Source organism: Thalia democratica, chromosome 6, assembly GCF_965202585.1.
Source record: "Thalia democratica chromosome 6, ktThaDemo2.hap1.1, whole genome shotgun sequence".
NCBI lineage: Eukaryota > Metazoa > Chordata > Thaliacea > Salpida > Salpidae > Thalia > Thalia democratica.
Window position 1 is genome coordinate 19,999,627 of NC_139170.1, and position 18,836 is coordinate 20,018,462.

Genomic DNA, 18,836 nt, shown 5'->3' on the forward strand with positions numbered 1-18,836 from the left:
CGTAAAAAAAAATCAGAAAATTTTTGTTTAAATAAAAATAAACAGTCATGCATAAGTATGTATTTTTAGACTTCATTAAAAATACTGTTGTAAACAATAAATAACTTAATTTTTTTTTTTAATTATTAGAAAAATATATGTTCTAAGTTGTTTTTAACCATTGAGTTTTGATAAAATGTGCGGTTTTTTGAAAGTAATAAAGACGAAACTATTTTTTAATTAATAAGATATATTTTCGAATACAAAATGCAAGTTACACGAAAAATGGTTAACACTTGTGAAGTTAAGCAATTAAAAAACTGGTTGTTGATGTAAATTGTCACGTTTTTTCAGCTAATCGATCAATAGTTTCTCGATGTCTGTAAAAACATAATTTTTAAATTACTTTTTTTAAATCATATGTTTTAAGAACCATTACGAATTTCTACTAAACAAAATAAAAAAGTTAAAAATAATACAACAATGAATTCATAAAAAAAAAGTTTTCTATGACAGCGTAATTAAATTTAAATTTATTAAATGATACGAGGTTTTTTTTAATATTATTATCATGAATTTTGTTAGAAAATTAAAGAAACGTGCTAAATGAATTTTTTAAAGCCTATATTTTATTGTAAATTCTAATACATTTCTTTAAAGAAACAGTTTTGATCAAACGTTTTATGTAGTAAATATATTATAATATTTAACTTTTCAATAAATATAACGTTTATCTTTTTTACGTTCTACCTATCTTTTTAGTTGACAAGTATCTTAATTTTCAATGTAATATGAAGTCAAAAACCAGATTAGATATTATGTAGGTATTTAGGTAAAACTAAAGTAATCGTTAAAAAAACAAAACTTACCGACAGTACCGCGTTGGGTCATCGATTTGCTGAAGACGCTGCCGACATAACTTCTGACTGATATGTCGTAAGAGACGGCAGGTATGAGGTCCGAAACAAACACCGATTTAAAGTTGCTGCCCTCTTCGAAGATACCATCTACATTAATCGTCTTACCGCCAAAGCCTTCAAACTCGGGTGCAACGGTAATGTCAAAGCCGTCGACTTCGTCTTTTGGTTTTTCTAAGATAATTTCCAGGTCGTGATCGACTTTGGTTGGCGCAAAAACTCTTAAAGACTTTGGTCGCGCTGGCATGCCTATAAAAGGATAAATCTCATTATTCGATCAGATAATCTACAATTAAAGTAAAATTCAAAATTAAAATGTGTGAATTAAAAAAAACAGTGTTTTTCCAAGATAAATACAATTAATGATTAAAATATATGAAACTTATATTCATTCTTAAGTAAAAAGTTGAATTGTGACATTTTTAGCCGCACCTTTTATTTCAATTCAATTCCCACAAATTCCACACTTGATAATATATTATACGTAAAAGTATCCGACTCGCTAAAATGTCTTTAACTTTTTTCTTATTACTTCAAAACGACATTTCATAACTGTTTTGTTTAAAAACAACCGCAGCCACTTGTTAACTTTTCAATGTCGTTATAAAGTTGTTTTATAGTTTTACACAGATAGAACCTTATTTATTGATAATAATTTTTTATTTATCTAGTATTCATTTAAATATGTTTACCTATTAGATTTCTAAATGCTAATAAACCATCTTAAATTTTACTATTTACTAGTTTGCTTAAAGTTATACATAAAAGTAATAAATAATACAAGTGTAGCAGTACCTATCAATTTGACAGTTATGTTGTTTATTGCTTATTAAACTGTATTAAACTCGTTCTAAATAAAAAATGATAAAACTTCCTAGAACTTTAGATAAAAAATTATGTGTGTGATGTTAATTATTACCAAAACAAAATCAAAACATTAGTTTTTAATTAAAGAAATCAATTTGAACTCTTAAAATGACATTATAAAAATTATTAAAGCATATGTAGGGCAGCTCAATAACTTTATATAGCTTGTAAACTTAATTTAAAAACGACAATTTTTTTGTTTTCATTTCTAATTAGTCGTAAAGTTTAAAAAAAATGATTTTACACTAACAAAAACTCTACTTTAATTTCGCCATTGTTGTAAAGTTATTTTATAAAAAACTAATTTCATGACAATAAATATTTTGAAGTACTACGTGATGTTAATAATTTACAAGAGTTATTTCAGTTTAAGGATCATATTAAAAACTAAAACAAATACTTACTGAGCTTAGTTCTGACTGTGTGAGCCCTACTACTTCTACCGTTACTTACAGACACAACACTAATGAAATAGTGTTTTCCTGGAATCAGATTTTCGTCAAAGATAACTTGATAGCCAGATTCACCTTCTTCCAACTCTTTAGCTTCAATGTTTATAGTTTGAATCGGATTTTTCTTGTTAGTGCTCCATACCCAGACCCTTAAAAAAATTATAAATGTTCTTTCAGATAATAATTTATAACTGAATTAGTCTTTGGGATTTTAAAAACAACGCAAAATTTACTATGAAAGTTTTCTTAATCATAAACGCGTGATATATGTTTTACTAAGAAAAATATAAAGTTTAAGTAGAATTAAAGACTTATTCAAAAACTATTATAATCTAAGTTCTATATACTTCTGAAATACTTTATTTCCGGTAAACCTTCTGAATTTTTTATTTTTTATTAAGAAAATTATTTCTAATCAAAATCTGTGATTTAGAAAAGTTTGTAGAGTACACAGTTTTTTTTAATAAAATTTGAGCATCAAAACTTATAGGAAGTTTAAAACAACTCATTTAAAAGCTAGTTGGAAAACTAACTTGTATCCATCCAGAAACCCTGAAGTAACCGGTTGAAACTCAGCAGTAATACTTCTACTAGTCTTTGTTGCTACCAATCCGCTAACTGCTACTGGTTCTGTATGTTATATTGAACAAAATCAAAAGACATTTTAAATTACAAAAGGTTTTAATAAAATGGTTGCAGTACAAGTTTGATTATAAATGTAAAAATTATTTGTTCTGGTAATCTAAACGTAATAAGTTACTGTTAAAGTATTTTTTATGATATTCTTTGACTAAAAACTTTTTGTTGACTTTAAATTAAAAAGTTGCATCAATCTTTAAAGTAGTCTAAACACTTTTCTAGTTTTCTTTTAATGCATAATAGTTGTTTTACTAAGTTTTTACTAAGATTATTACTAAAATAAAGCTACTTTAGGTATTGCAGCTTTCAAGTGTTACAAAAAAGGATAAAAGACAGTTATTGGTTTTCAGAATTAATTTTTTTTTTCAGAATATACAATGATAAGGCTCAATTAAATATGATAGTGAGATGCTGTTAGTGATTTAATGTTTGATTGAAGTATAGTAACTGTTTACAATAAAAGCGTGTTTTTTAGCATATTTTATTTCAAATTCTAAATGCATTATACAACAAAAACATAGGTCTTTGCTTCAGACAAATAAAATATAGTTTTAAACTTAAAATTTTACTTTAATAATAGCTTTTATAAAAGCTATCTATATTTAAAATAATAATGTTTTAATCATTTATATAGAGATAACACTGCTGTATCTAAACAGCAATAGCAAAATATAGTATGTAAAATTGTCAAATATAAACAAAACAGTGTCAATCTGAAAATGTTAAAAAAAAAATTATAATATAATAATTTAAGAAAAGTTTTAAAGTAAAGTTTGCTTTGGTTGTAGAACTTTTTTTAGTTGTCATCTTTTTTTCTTGATTATATTTTTAAAGATTTTTGAAACAACTATAAGATTATTTACAGTCTATTAACTTAACTAGTGTGAATATGTATTTGGATAATTATCAAAAAAATTACAAACTTTTATCATATTTAAGAGTAGCAACCGTTTCTTTATTTTTAAAACTGAATACTTGTAAACATAAACCCAACTTTTAACTATATAACAAAATTTAAACATATATAACACACGTTACTAATCTAAGTCTTGTATGAAACTTATAAAACATTCAAACTTATATTAGCAAATAGTCTTACTCAGAGTGGCAGTAAAAGTTGTTATTTCTCCTCTAGAATAGAAAAACATTGGTAATATTTGAACGCTGTAGGTTTGACCGGAAATGAAAGGCTTTTTAAATGCAATTTGCAAAGTTGAAGGGCTCGACCTTTGATGGACAATTTCTTTTGGACTTGGGTTTTCAAGGCCAGCGAATAGAGTTATTCGGTAATATTTTACATTGTACTGGCGGATAGGCTGGAAGTACAACCACATGTAATTGGCGGAGGCCTTCAACCGCCCTCGCACTACTTTCTTCGGCGCTTTTGAACCTTTAAACACACAAACATTAGTCTAAAGTATTTTCAAACGTAGTTATAAAAAAAGTAGAGATTTTGTTGTTATCTAAGTACAACTATTTTTGGTAAAAACTGCATAAACTAAAAGACACTAGTGTGTTTTAACAGAAGTACTAAAAAGTGTTTCTTAAACCTTTCGTCAATTAGTAGTTTGCTTCAAATTGTTTAGTTAACTTAAATAAACAAAAAAATAATTACAAACTGTTTTTAGTTTGCAATCAATAATTTTTACATATTTATTGTTTCAAATATTATATTCCTTAATCGATATAACTTAATATATTTTTAAATAAAACCATATAACTGTTAGATACTTCTGTTGTTTGTAATTAGAATATTCATTATAACATTTTTATTTTATTTGTACTCTATTGTTAAGTCTAACAAGAACGATATTCAATAAAAGTGTTTGTATTTAGTATTTGAAATATCTACTCGTCTACTTTTTTTAAATGAAATTTCGATGATATTACTAACCTTCAACATAAAGTGAAAACATTTTAGATTTAAATAACAAATTGAAAATTACTCTCCTAATTTTATATTTTGGTAAAAATAACATACGTTACTTAAAGTTTTTGTATTTTATAATATGTATTGTATTCAAAGTTACAAGAACGTAAATATCTTATATTGCAAACGCAATTAAGAACTATACTATGAATTGTTACAATGATATGCTGTAATAAAAGTAACTATTTATTTTAAGAGTCTGAACTTTAATATCGTTCAAAAAAGTGGATTCTCGGTTAAGGTTAAAATAAACGTCACGGAATCTAAATCAGATTTATTTATTAACAGCTACTTCTCAGTTAATAGAATTTTAATTGAGTTTAACTAATCATAGATAAAACGTTTATTTTACTACAAAAAAAAATGTTTGTATTTGTAAATAAAATTTTACTGAGTTTAAAAAATTATAGCTTTTTTGAATATATTAATTTAAGTTTCATTATTGATTAGTAATACATATATACAAACCTTTAAGTAGTTTTTAAAAACTGTTATTATAACTAAAAATTGTAGTTATTGTTGACAATCTGACAGTTCTAACCGTTTACAAGACCATTTTCTAAAATGCAGTATTGAAATAGAACAACAAGTAGAAGGACTTTAAATGAAAAATACATCCTGTAGTGCCCTACTTTGAACCATACAATTACGTTTTAGCTAATTGTGTCACCCTAATTTATATGTTCTGCTTTCATTTTTTTCCACTTGTAACTAACCCGGAGGCAAATAAAGTTCTCGCTATTTCTTTTTTCCGCAAAAACTTTAAAAGACTTTTTTAGCTAAAAAATATCGCCGTTTTGGAAATTTGTAAAAAAAAAATTTTAATAATTTTTGAAAAAAAAAACTTAGACTTTGAATGATACTTTTTTAAATATAGTTTTACATCGGGTATCAAAGTAAATAAGAAAGTTGTTTTATTTTGTCAATAGTTAATCAATTCTATTTTTACACTACGGTAAAAAGCATAATTGTATTGATTTATTCGTTTAGAATTGTAACAATCTACTTATCTAAACTATCTTGAAAAAGTTTTAATTAAGAACAACATATTTAATTTTAAAACTGTTAAAACCTATTGTACAACTACGTTGCAACAAAATGAAAAATGAAATGTTGCAGTCTTGAAAAATCAACTAATAAAATTTTCAAGATTAAAAGTTTAGCAAATTCAGTTAAGTTTGTACGCTTTAGTTGTTAGAAATTCAAAAAAAGTTGCTGATAAATTAATAATAAAGATCTATCAAAACAAGCTTTCGTTTAAAAAACTTATAAATATAAGTTGTTCATAAAAAGAATTTATAAAAAAAACTTCAACTATATCGTCTTCATTTATTAGTTTACCTAAATTTTCTGCAACTTGAAACTTTAATTTCAAACAAAAGCAAGTTTTCTAAAGAGTTATGGGACAAAATATTTAGTTAATACATAATATAAAATAAATCAAACCAGTAAAAACGTAGCTGGAACTTTATATTCCTTTCTTTTTTTAAAGTTTCTTGATATTATATATGTGGCATAGATATTGTAAAGCAATTATAAAACGTGACATAATCTTATGACATTGAGTTTTATGAAAAATTAACTCCTTTCAAATAGTGTTTTTATGACATAGTTTATACAAAAAAAATTAACTAAAACGGAACTCAAGAGAAATGTTTAGAGGCAAATAAAAGTGATATAAGCTCCTGATATAAATGTGATAGAAAACTACATTTTAAAAATAGACCCTTAAAAAAAAATCTTAATTAATATTTAATTTCTTATTTCATGACTTTTAAACTTTAATTGTTAAAATGAAAATAAATTCATTTAAAAAAGTATTTAATTTCGTAATAAAATTACTACAAAGAAAAAAATTATAAATATATGTTTACTAAACATTATAATATCATTTAATTGACCAATCTTGTGTAAAATGATTTAATTAAATCAATAAGTTTATTTGTATTGACAACAAAAATATTGCACAACTTACTGGCTGTAAAGAGCTGACTTGAAAAAAACAAAAAAGTTTCAACGTTTTCGTAAGTAGTAAAATAAAACAGTGAAAAAAAATAACTTTGTGTTATTAAAAATAATTTAACAAATTGTTTGATTTATTGTATTTTTACAGCTTCAGTAACTTTTTAAACTTAAAAACAGTAGAATAATAGCAAATAAACTAAATTACTTATGAAAATAATTGTGTACAGTTAGTTTTAAAAAATATTGATTAAGTTTTTTTTTCACAAGTATGGTGAGACTTTAAAACAGCGATGTTTTAGAGTTAAACTTTTATTTTTGATTTATATAATAAAAAACTTTGAAATAGGTTAAGTAACAGTTAAAGTTATAAAAAAAAATTATGTAAGATTTATAGCCTTTGTCTTTATAAAAATGAGGTTTTTTAACAAAGATTTAAAAATACTTAATTCAAACAAATGTTTCGCAATAAAAAATCTTTCAAACATTTACACCTGATTTTATTTGTTTAAACTTGGACTTGTATTACACAACTTTTTGTTTTCAGTTCATCAGAACTTGTTTATTGCTCCTCATAAAGTTTTACTTAGATTTTTTAGTCTTCAGTTCACATTACTAAGTTAATATTTTACTTATTTTTTTATAAGATAAAAACAAACTTTGTATTGATATAACCACTAATGTTAGTACTGGTGCGTACTGCGTATTTCGATAAGTCTTTTAACTAAGCTAGAAGAACGTATCAAAGTCTTTTTTACTATTTTGAAATAAAAATATGTCGAAAGATATAAAAATATTTTGGTATAGTTGTTTTTTATATTCTATTTAAAGATAATTTTTTAACTAATATTTTTTTTTCGTTTTTACTAACAAAGGTAAAAAGCAAATTATAAAACTATTTCTGGTTTAGTTTTGTAGGGGTGTTCAAAGTTTCAAGTTCTGAAAAGTCGGTTTGTGGTCATTATCTTTTTTTTTAGTTTATCTATTTAGTATTTTTTATAGTCATAATATTTATTGAATATTCTGGTACAGTATTATTTTCTTAATTTTTGAACAGTTGTTTGAAATATTTACGCTTGAAAAGCATTAAAATTGAAGAACTTTCATTGTCAGTTTTTTATCATGAATATAACTATTTAAATTTTTATTTAAATTAACTGTTTTTTTTGACATAATGACTTATATAAATATACACACTTGTTCAATCGATAAGTATTTAAAAACTATGTTATGCTATGACTGTTTTAAATAAAATTTTTAAGTTTTTCCAACTTATATACTAATAATTTACACATATTATTTTTAATCCTTAAAGTTTTAGTATACCAACAATACAACCGTTTTTTAAAGCTAGATTTCTTATCTTCCTTATAAAAGTTTTCTGTTATATTATAGTGTTTTACTTTTTATAAAAATGAAAGTGATCTGCGTTGGATTACCTAAAACTGGCACCAAATCGATATGCAGTGCATTGAGAACACTAAATATGAATGTATTTGACTTTGAAGAACAGGTGTGGTACCTTGGTGATCAACTCAAGGAGATGCTTGACGAGGGAACTGTCTCAAATAGTCAAATTAAAAAAATGTTTGAAGGGGTTGATGCCACAACCGATTTTCCATGCTCTTTTATTTGGGAGAAACTAGCAGAAGTTTTTCCTGATGCAAAAGTTTGTTGTTGTTAATTTTATGTGTACTTTAAGAAGTTTGTTAAAAATCCTTAGCTATTAAATAAATCGTTTATCCCCTAGTCTTTAAAAGCATAACCTTAGAAATGACTCTGTCTATTTCGTTTTTATTAATTTATCTTAATATTTGTTGCTATCATCAGAATTGTTTGCAGTGAAAATACATAAAATAAAATCAACGTAACCAGACTTGTTTTAATTTTTTTTTGAAGATTATTCATATGGAAAGGTTAAACGAAGAAATATGGCTAAAAAGCTTTCTAAATCAGTTTGAAGTAGCACGAAAGAGTATTATTTTAAAGCTTCTCTTGTTGCTAACACCTACTGGAAGTAAATTTCAAAGCTTAATTAACTCATGTGGTGAGTTTGCTTTGTTTATATTGTTGTTAATTAAACTATTGGTAATGTTTATCATCGACAAAGTCGAAATGTTTTTCCGCCATCACAATTAGAACTGATTGAAGTGCACGACCATCCTGTTGATGGTCATGCTATTTAGATTAGCGATATGGTATAGGTTTAAATGTATAAAAGGTAGTCAACTTTTTTTATTGAAAGAGTTTAAGACATCTATTTAATCAGATGTATTAAGCTGTCTCATTAACTAAAAACTTTAAAAAAAAACTTCGTTTTATTTTAAAGATTTGTATGTAATGAACTACCGTTATGTGTATGCATAAACATATAAAACGAAATTGTAAACCTTGTTAATTTAAAAAAAATTAAGTTGATCCTTAAACAGCTCGTGTATCATTTGGGTTACCTAGTAGTAACTCTATTCAACGGAAACCCGTAAACAAGATGCTTGCTTTAATGAAATATCGCCAACATAACTCCTATGTCAAAAATGTTAGTTTTTATTTACAGATAGCTTGTATAACATGTTGGTTTGTTTAATTTGATCAATACAAGCAAATGGTTGCTTCATGTTCTGTCATGATAAGCCGTTTGTATGTTGATGAATGCAAGTTTTTCGGTAGTAACTGACTTATGAGTCCTAATAAGGACGAAACTGGTCTCATTCTACTGAAGGCTTGTAGTCTGATGATCGAGTTGGTATAATTATACTTTCTGTTAACTTGAGCTTGTCTCTTACAACAAAAAAGTCCAGGTTTAGGTGCTGAAGAGTTTCGCCAATGTTTTCGTTGATGGTTTGTTTAATTGGAATTTTTTTGTATACATTCACAACATACTATTTTTAAGTAGCTCCAAAAAAAGTAAAAAACTAATAGACATAGTTTAAATTATTATTAAAACAGACTGTCAAAAATGATCGTTTGTTGGTGTTCAAGTTAGAAGATGGTTGGAAGCCACTTTGTGAATTTCTTGAGCTTTCTATCCCAAATACAAAGTTTCCACATTGCAATAAAAAAGGTGTCATAGTCGACGAACTTTTGGAAAGTTCCTTAATTTTTCAACGAATAAAAATGGAAACAAAAATTGTTCTGTTTCTGTTTCCATTAGCACTGTTTCTATTTTTTTATTACTTTTTATACTACTTTTAGTTTGTATATTTGGGGAAGAAATTATAACGTGTTTTACTTTAGTTAAACATACTTTTACTAAGGTTCTTTTACAATTTTAAATAACCTAAAAATTTACTTTAAAAACAGTGACAAGATTATTTATATTCCAAAATAATTCGGTTACTAACTTAGTTTTATTAAGTACTCCATCTTTTAAAACTAAAAACTTTTTACCTAACATTAAAGACCCGTTTTTAATACAATGTCATAGATTAAGATAAATTTTATAAGGTTAATTTAGACTTAAATTTTTTCACGCATGTTCTTTTGACTAGTTCGAATAAAAATTGTTTATAAATCAATACGTACTGAACATTAAAAAAAATTTCACTAAAAAGAATGTTACGATATTTTTGATAGGATATTTTTCAACTTATTTTTTTGTTTTAATTACCAAAAGAAAACTAACTTTCAATTTATTTGTTCAGAAGATTAAATTGAAGTTTAAGTTTTTGTTTTAATTAAAACAGAGAAAAATAAGTTTTAAGGTAACAAAACTTTTAACAAAATACCTTTTATTTGTTATTGAAAACTAAAGACTTTTTGATTAACCAAAATTTTGCACAATAAAACAATCTACTAACTTTTTGATAAATAATAAAGTATATTTGAGCTCTAAAAAATAGCACACAGTTGGACTATAAACAGTTTTTTCTTAAAATAAGGTATCTAAAACACTAAACAAAACAAAGTATTAAATAAGTAAAAAGACTTTAGTATACAATCACGCACATTGTGTTCACAGCAAAAGTGCGTAACTCAACGAGAGAACGTAATTAAATGAAAGGTAGCAAATCTACCTACTATATAGTCTTTTTTTTTTTTGAATTCGATTAATAAATGTATAGTGACTTTCCAACTTTTTTTGTTTATAGAAATAATTTTTATTCAAGTTGTACATATGTAAAAAAAAGCTTTTCAATAAAAGTTGTATATGTGTGAACAAAGTAGAAAAAATACTTTGTGTACAAATATAAAACTTTTAAATTTTTTTATACTTTTTTCCTACCCAAATTAGATTAAACTTGTCTTGTATTGTAAATAAAATCTTTCTAAAATATCATGCACAACAAGTCTTATCTTAGGTGAACGAGAAACAAATTAGCCATAAATAATAAATTATTGAGTTAAAACGAAACTTCATGCCATAAATATTGTGAGGAATCGAACATTGTACCTTGTTTGATTAAAAAGTATAAAGAGGGGCTAAGAAACTTAAATAATAAAAAGAAAAGTCATAGGGTTTACCGTCTTCCTTATGGAAAGCACAAAATAAAATATCCAAAAATCTCAATTTGATTTTAATAAATTCTTGTTCTCTTTTAATTTAAACTTTAATAAAAATATACATTGTTCACTCAATATATGAATCAATAACTTTAAAGTACTAAAATATTTTCAAATTATTATTTTTGAAGATTTTGAAAATTCTAAAATGTGTAACTAAACGAGAGTGCGTATCCAAACGAGTGCGTAGATGCGCCAGTGGTGACTGTAATTCTATGCATATTCTTAAAATAAAAATCATATACTTTATAAAGCTTTATAAAAAGTTTTGAAGGTTAATATATTTAAAATCATTCTATTGATTAAAGAAAATCAAAACTAAATGTATTACTAATAAACAGTAATATTAAAAATTTATATTGCGATGCAATAAACATTTATGACTTAATCTTTTATAAGAAACATTAGCCGTAGAAACAAGCTCAAGTTTAAGAAAAGGGTTGATCGTACCAATTCGATCATCAGCTTGTCTCACGGCATACGAAAATCTAGACTTCTGCTCTGAAGACTTTTGCCGATGTTTTTGTTGACTTATATAATACGAGGGTTCCAGATGTTTTGCCTAGTGGATAATGTATTAAACGTTACACGGAAAAACAATGCTGACGTCACTGATCAATACAAGCAAATGGTTGCTTCATCTGAAAGACTTATAAACCGTTTGTAGATTGAAGACTGCAAGTTGTGACTAATTAATAAATCATAATAATAACGAAACCGGTCTCAGTATACTGAAGCTTGTGGTCTGATGATCGAATTGGTATGGTCAACCCTTTTGTTAAATTCAATTAGCTGAAAGTCCACTACAATTTAAATCACTCTATATTCGTTTTACACGTTTGTTGCCTTACATTTGAAATTAATTTTAACTTTTAGTTAAAGATCAACTAATCATTTCTAAAACTGATACAGCTTGGAAACTAAAACATAAAACTTATATTTTTCTGTGGGTAAAAGCTAGTTAGCACAGGACTGTATCTCACGACCATCAATAGCATCTGCGACAGTTCACAACCGCATTCGTTGCCATTAAAAGTCATCAGATTGACATAGTCTAGAAAAAATCAATTTGATCAAACGGGGTTAACTACATACGTACTGAAGTAACCGTTTGTTAGTGGAGTTAAAAATAACCCGTCTAATTCAACACAACTTAACAACTTAGACAATGTCAGTTTTATTGCGACATTACAAATAAACACTTGTAAACTGAATCAGAGTACTTACAAAAATTTTGACTACCATCAGCATAGATGATATTTTTTTATCATCATATGATTTGTACGAGACCAAGGATTCCAAACAGTCGGCAATAAATAATAAAAAGAGGAGCTATTTAAAGGTAATGGATATATTTTTGCACAAGATTATATTAAAGAATAGACTTACTATCAGATATTTTTTATAATTAAATTAAAAAAAAATAAATGGTTTATTTTTATTTTCTAATATTTAAACTGAGCTACTATTTAGTTTAAAATATCTTTAACATTAATTTATAGTCACGACCGTTTTAAAACTTTGTAAAGGTGTTTGTTTTATTTTTTTTGTGACATTACTTTCATACTTTTGTTATTAAACACAATAGATTTGTTTTTAAGTCTAAGTATTTTACTCTTAGTTTTCAAATTTTGTGTAGAATTTTTAAATATAATTTGTTGCATGGAAACAAACCGGTGACTTGCAAATACTTGTAGAAAACATTACATAATACATTGTACAAAATTAGAAATTATGAGCAATGAGCATATGTGTGTTCTTTGTGCTTCTCTATTTACGAGTAAAAATTTACGAGTTAAATTTTTTATTTTGACTGTCCTTGAAATGACTTTAAACTGTATCCTGGTGTATGACTCGATAACCGAAAGGTTTTTTTGTACACCAGGTCCTTGGACCAAATATTTGAGCGCTTTTTTTTATCGTTCAATAAAATGTATTTTTAAGTCTAACCATGAACTTAGATTTTTAGCTAAAGAAAATTAGTTGTTTTAATTTCAGTCGAAGAAGTCTTGCATCTATGATAAAAATATAAACTTTATCAGCACAATTGTTTTTCACTGAAATACTCTTAGAATATTTCTTTTATACTTACAAATTATAATACATTATTTAGCCATTTACATTTCTACCGCATACTTTTATTTGATAATCTTTACATTATCTTTGTCTATGTCTTATAATTCAAATTTAATTAACTATTTAAAATTGTTGTTTTTTCTATTTAATAACCACTGTGATTATTAGATAAAACTAAACCATAATCCAGGCAGAATTACTTAAAAGCATTTAAAAATAACATATTTTGTTACATTTTTAGAAATTTAACAAACACCTTTTTTTTAATCACAAATGATTTTTTAAAAATGTTTAAGGTAGGACTAATAAAAAAATAGGAACGGGAAAAAATGACACGAAGACAAATTTACACCAAAGGTCAATTTTGCACGGAGGGTCATTTTTTGCAAGAGAGTAAAGAAAACAGAAAAAAATATATATAAAAAAGAAACAGAGAAAAAAAAAGTTACAGACCGAGGGTTAGGGGTAACAGTGATAGTAGAAATAAAAACATAAAAATAACTATTAAAAGTTATTGTTAAAAAAAAAAAGAAAAATAAATATTCAAAAATAAATTAACTAAAAAAAAAGCTACCGACCGAGGGTAAAGTTTAGGGGTAACAGTGATATTAAAAAAAAATAAGTTAAAAACAAAGTAATTAAAATTGGTAAAACATTAAGATAAACAAAAAGCTCAACCCGTGCAAAAATGCCTCCGTGCAAAAGTTTCTTCGTGCAATTTTTAGCGCTCGTGCAAATTTAACACATACCCAAAAAAAATATTTACTAAGAAAATGTTTTTTTTTTCTATAAAGACAAGAACTTAAAATGATTTGTAAAAACTTGATGTAACAAAGTTTTTAAGTTTAAAATGAGAGCTGTATCCGGCCTGCCAATGTTTCTAAAGTTAAATTGAATCTGCCCGCGAAAGGTAGCGTTTGCGACTGGTGGTCATGCAAACTTAGCCCGATAAACTAAACTTTAAGTTTATACTAGATATTCTGAGACTTAAAAAAGGAGGTCTTAGGTCCTAATAGACGGGGCTCGGGAGATTTCTAGAAATAGTAAAAAATAAGCATCATCTTATAAGTATTTTGTCGAAATGAACAGTATAATTTAGTAGTTTTCATTAACTAAACGAAATAAAAATACTCAAGCTCGCCAATAGAGTATAATTTTTCACATCTGCTTCGCCGTCTAGAAACTAATTTATTACTAACAAAATAAAATAAAAACATAACAAATATACATAAAAATAACAAAAAAAAACAAAATAAAATAAATAACAAAAGTAATTTATTTTATCTTATAATTACGTTTTAATTTTATTTAGTGGTTAAATTTAGATTAAGAACTTTCATTTTATAAAGGTTATATAATGAAAGTTCTATAAGTAACAAATTGATTTTAAAATAGAAAGTTTTACGTAAAACTAATTATTATGTACAAAACATGTTAGAAAAATAACATATAATATTTAAACTACTTTTTATTTCAAAAAGTGTCTTTAAAGTACATAAGCATAGTTATCTAGTTTTGCTTTTATTTATGAAAAAAATATTACTTATATAAGTTAAAATATTACTTATTTTTCAATTTTCATTATAATGTTTTGTATCATACTTTTAATTGAAATGCTGTAGTAGTGGGTATTTCCAAGGAAGTGTGTTTAGATTAACCAAGTAAAAAAACTTAACAACAGTAAATATACTTACTTTAAAAGACAATACATCTTATTTTAACCATTTACTGTCATTTTAACTATTCAAAAAACTAATTTATTTATTCTTATATGGAATTAAAAAACGTCAATTCAAAAAAAATTAATGCTGAAAATATGTTTCTTTACCATTCAGAAAAGCCTTTAATTGGAAGCCTACACATACAACCTACCTTCTAATTATTAAGAAGAAGAATGAATATGAGGTATAATTATTTTTAAGAGGCTAAAGTTTTTTTTAAAGATTTGAAAATACAAACCTGGGTTGACTCAGGATATAGGTTAAAAAATTGTGATTTCCGACAACATTTTTGAAAACCTCTTAAAAAAGAATCAGTTTAAATACCATTACAAAAAATTCTTGTTGAGCCAGTATACCGAGTGGGTTTGGCGTGCTTTGGTTGAGTAGTTTGTGTTACATGCAGATATTGCTTAATTGCTTTTGGTTGGTACTTGTTATCTATTTATTTTACTATATGTATGGTCAGTTTTGTGTGTGTTTATTCTGATATATGGTAGACTGGTTTTGGACTTTTGAAGGGAAAAAATGTTTAATTTAGGGTTTTTATATATTAACAAGAAGTTTTCGTGATATTCAATATTCTGATATTTAGATATTCTATAAAATATTATACAAAACATAAACACTTTAAATAAAAAAAAAATTGATACTTATTTTTATTTGACAACATTGAAATTTTATATTTAAGTTCTGAAAAGTCCTTCCTTTTTGCAATTTGGTTGTTTATTCATAAGCAGTGACATTTTTAATACAGTGAATTTTCATTGTATGTTAAAATGCTTATTCACAGCTTTATATTTAAAAAAAAAAATTGATACTTACTTTTATTTGACAACATTGAAACTTTGTTTTTAAATTCTTAAAGGTCTTGTTATAATTGTACATTCCTTCCTTTTTGCCATTTGGCTTTTTATTTATAAGCAATGACCCTTCTAATACAATACCTTTTAACTTTAACTTTATTCGTTTGATTAAAACTTTTAATTTTAGTCTATTGAGTTTGGCACGTTTTTAGCTATTTTTTTTAGCCGTGTTGATGTAATAATTGAACAAAGCAAGTTAAATTACAATTATTATAATATTTATTTTTAAGAAAATATTCAGTTTTTATTAAACTTAAAGGTAAATGGAGGCTTAATTAAGCAATCTAACTATTTAAAGAAGTTTATGTTGATCTGCACTGACTTTGCTGATAACATCTTTTAAAATTTAGACTTAATATAAACACAAAAAATTAATATTTAAATTTAAAAAGTAAGTATGTTAGGTTTAAATAACAAAGTTGTTAAATTTTAATAAAGTTTTTGATTTTACCATATAAAAAATACAAAGTGTTTTACTATTTTATTGCAAAATTAAAGAAAAAAGTTGAGAATTAATAATTAAATTTGAAAATATTTGGTTTTTAAAATAAATCTTTGTAATTCACGATGTTTTGGCTAAGTAAAAAAAAATATTGCAAAACAAATGAAAAGCAGATAAAGTATTTAAAATTCAGTTTATAGCTATTTAGTTGTACACATGTTTAAACAAAAAAAATCAAACAAAAGAATTGAAGTTGTTCTCTTATAACTAGTTTATTAAACTTTTCATTCAAATTAAATTAATAAAATATGGTCAGTTTTGTGTGTGTTTATTCCGATATATGGTAGACTGGTTTTGGAATTTTGAAGGGGAAAAATATTTAATTTAGGGTGCTTATTTTTACAGTTACTTTTGATTTTCAAGCTGGAAATTTTTTTATGTTTTGGAAATATCATAAAAAACACCCTGTGTAAAATTTTATATGATTTGAAGAAACTTTCACATTGACTGCAACCAATTTTTTTACATATGGCTAATTATCACACAAACAAGTTGTGAACAATTTAAAACAATTCAAAGAAATTTTTATTGTGGAATTTCTTAATTTTGTGTAATTTTTATCACTTTTTGTAAGTTTTCTTTAATTTCCCTATATTTTAACAAGAAATTCCACAATAGAAATTTCTTAGAATGGTTTTAAATTGTTCACAACTTGTTTGTGTGATATTTAGCCACATATAAAAAAAAGTTTCAGCTTAAAACTCCAAGGTTGCATTTTTTGGATCCCATACATTTTGTGTTGGGGTGGTTTTTAGAAAATTGGTTGGAGCCAAGGTAAAAGTTTCTTCAAATCATCTAAAATTTTGCACTGGATGTTTTTATGATGGGAATGGGTCAAAATTGCACAAAGGGTCAATTTTGCACGAGTTACAATTTTGCACAGAGGGTCATTTTTACATGAGAGTAAAAAAAAACATAGAAAAAATATATCAAAAAAAAATAAATAAATAAAAGATAAATCTATAAAAAAAGAAAAATAAAAGTTACTGACCAAGAGTAAGGGTTAGAAGTAATAGTGATAGTAAAATAAAAAGATAAAAAACTAAATTAATAAGAAAAAAAATAACTATAGAAAATTAAAAAAGTTAATAGATAAAAATTCAACCCGTGCAAAAATGTCTCCATGCAAAATTGTCTGCTCGTGCAAAAGTGTCTTTGTGCAATTTAGTCCCCTTGTGAAATTTTGTCCGCATGTGCAAATTTGACACCTACCTACCTTTAGCCTTGTGATTGATCTCCAAATGGTATGTTACCAAGGGTATTTTATTTTTTTAAAATATAGTATTTTGTTTATTTTATTTTTAGATAACTTAAGTTAAATATTAATGGGGTAGGTAAAATAACACATGGTGTAACACACTCACTTTCCCTAGAAAATGTTTATCATTTTAAGGGATAGAGTTTGAGACTGATGTTTTTTACCATAAAAAAGAAATGTAAAAATGTAGGGTTCAAGTGTAGTGTACAAACAAACTAAAAACCATTAAAAACTTAAACTTATACTAAATACTGATTTTAAATAATACTTGGGGCTACTCTGTATATAACTAGGCATGACACAAATGAACATATTGTATAAAGAAGAATTGCAAACACTAACAAATATATAAAGAACATCATAATTTAGAAAATACTTTAAATGTGGACAAAAATTCTGCAAAAAGTTTAATCTAAATGGAATATACTTTAAGAATGTATAATATGAGATTTAACTACTCAGAACTAGTATTAAAAATATAAAAAAAAAAACATTGCTAGAAAAATACTTTTCATAAAACAAGAAAACAATATAAAAGTTTGTTCTAGAATAACACGTTCACTGCAGCAGGCTGTGGCTAGAATGAATCTTGCTCCAACTGTTGAGAGTTAATATATATGGCTGTAATATAGGAATGTAAACTTGCATCAGTAAACTCGTGACTGCTCTTTATTTTCTCCTTATCCTTACTTGCATCAGTATAACAAGTAGCCTTGTGAACTTTCTCATAAGCACTTAGATTAACAAGAAATTTAACTCGAAACTTTCACAAACTTAAATTTAAACAGTTATCATATGCAGTTTGATATCTTGTTACAAAAACACTAATTTAAGGTCGTAGGGGGTCCAACATTAATTTTTTTGTTTCAAAATTAACATGGACTCTTACTTCAAAGCTTAAAATATATACTATGCCAGGGGTTGGCAGGTCAAAAAAAGAACATTTTTTATGTGCTTTAAAAAACATACTTAAAGATTTTTTTTTTCCAACAAAAAAAATTAAGGCGATAGAAATTAGATAACACTAATTATTTTTTTGTTTTTTGAAAATATTAATATAATAAACTAGATAAAAAAAAATTCAAAGTGGCCCGCGGGCCGCAGTTTGCCGACCCCTGTACTATGCAATACTTTTTATGGAATAAAATAATTTCAATTAAGTTTTGAAAT

At 25.5% G+C, this 18,836-nt stretch overlaps 1 protein-coding gene across 1 annotated transcript; it reads right to left on the minus strand.

Annotated features, from left to right (window-relative positions):
* Positions 1 to 5,418, minus strand: LOC145838617 (uncharacterized). The gene is made up of 6 exons (XM_082946238.1): positions 5,326 to 5,418; positions 3,954 to 4,244; positions 2,749 to 2,845; positions 2,168 to 2,364; positions 849 to 1,145; positions 1 to 359 (listed from the first exon to the last, which is right to left on the minus strand). Exons 1-6 carry the CDS (start codon positions 5,399 to 5,401, stop codon positions 334 to 336), a joined length of 984 nt encoding a protein of 327 aa, XP_082802364.1. The 5' UTR covers positions 5,402 to 5,418; the 3' UTR covers positions 1 to 333.
* Between the last annotated feature and the right edge of the window lie 13,418 nt (positions 5,419 to 18,836).

Bases quoted from the DNA above. Each gene is read 5' to 3' on its own strand.
- LOC145838617 (XM_082946238.1), bottom strand. From the start codon at position 5,401: ATGTATTTTTCATTTAAAGTCCTTCTACTTGTTGTTCTATTTCAATAC. The intron at 4,245-5,325 runs GTTAGAACTGTC...GTGTGTTTAAAG, and splicing joins AGAAAATGGTCTTGTAAACG to GTTCAAAAGCGCCGAAGAAA. The intron at 1,146-2,167 runs GTAAGTATTTGT...ATCCTTTTATAG, and splicing joins CACAGTCAGAACTAAGCTCA to GCATGCCAGCGCGACCAAAG.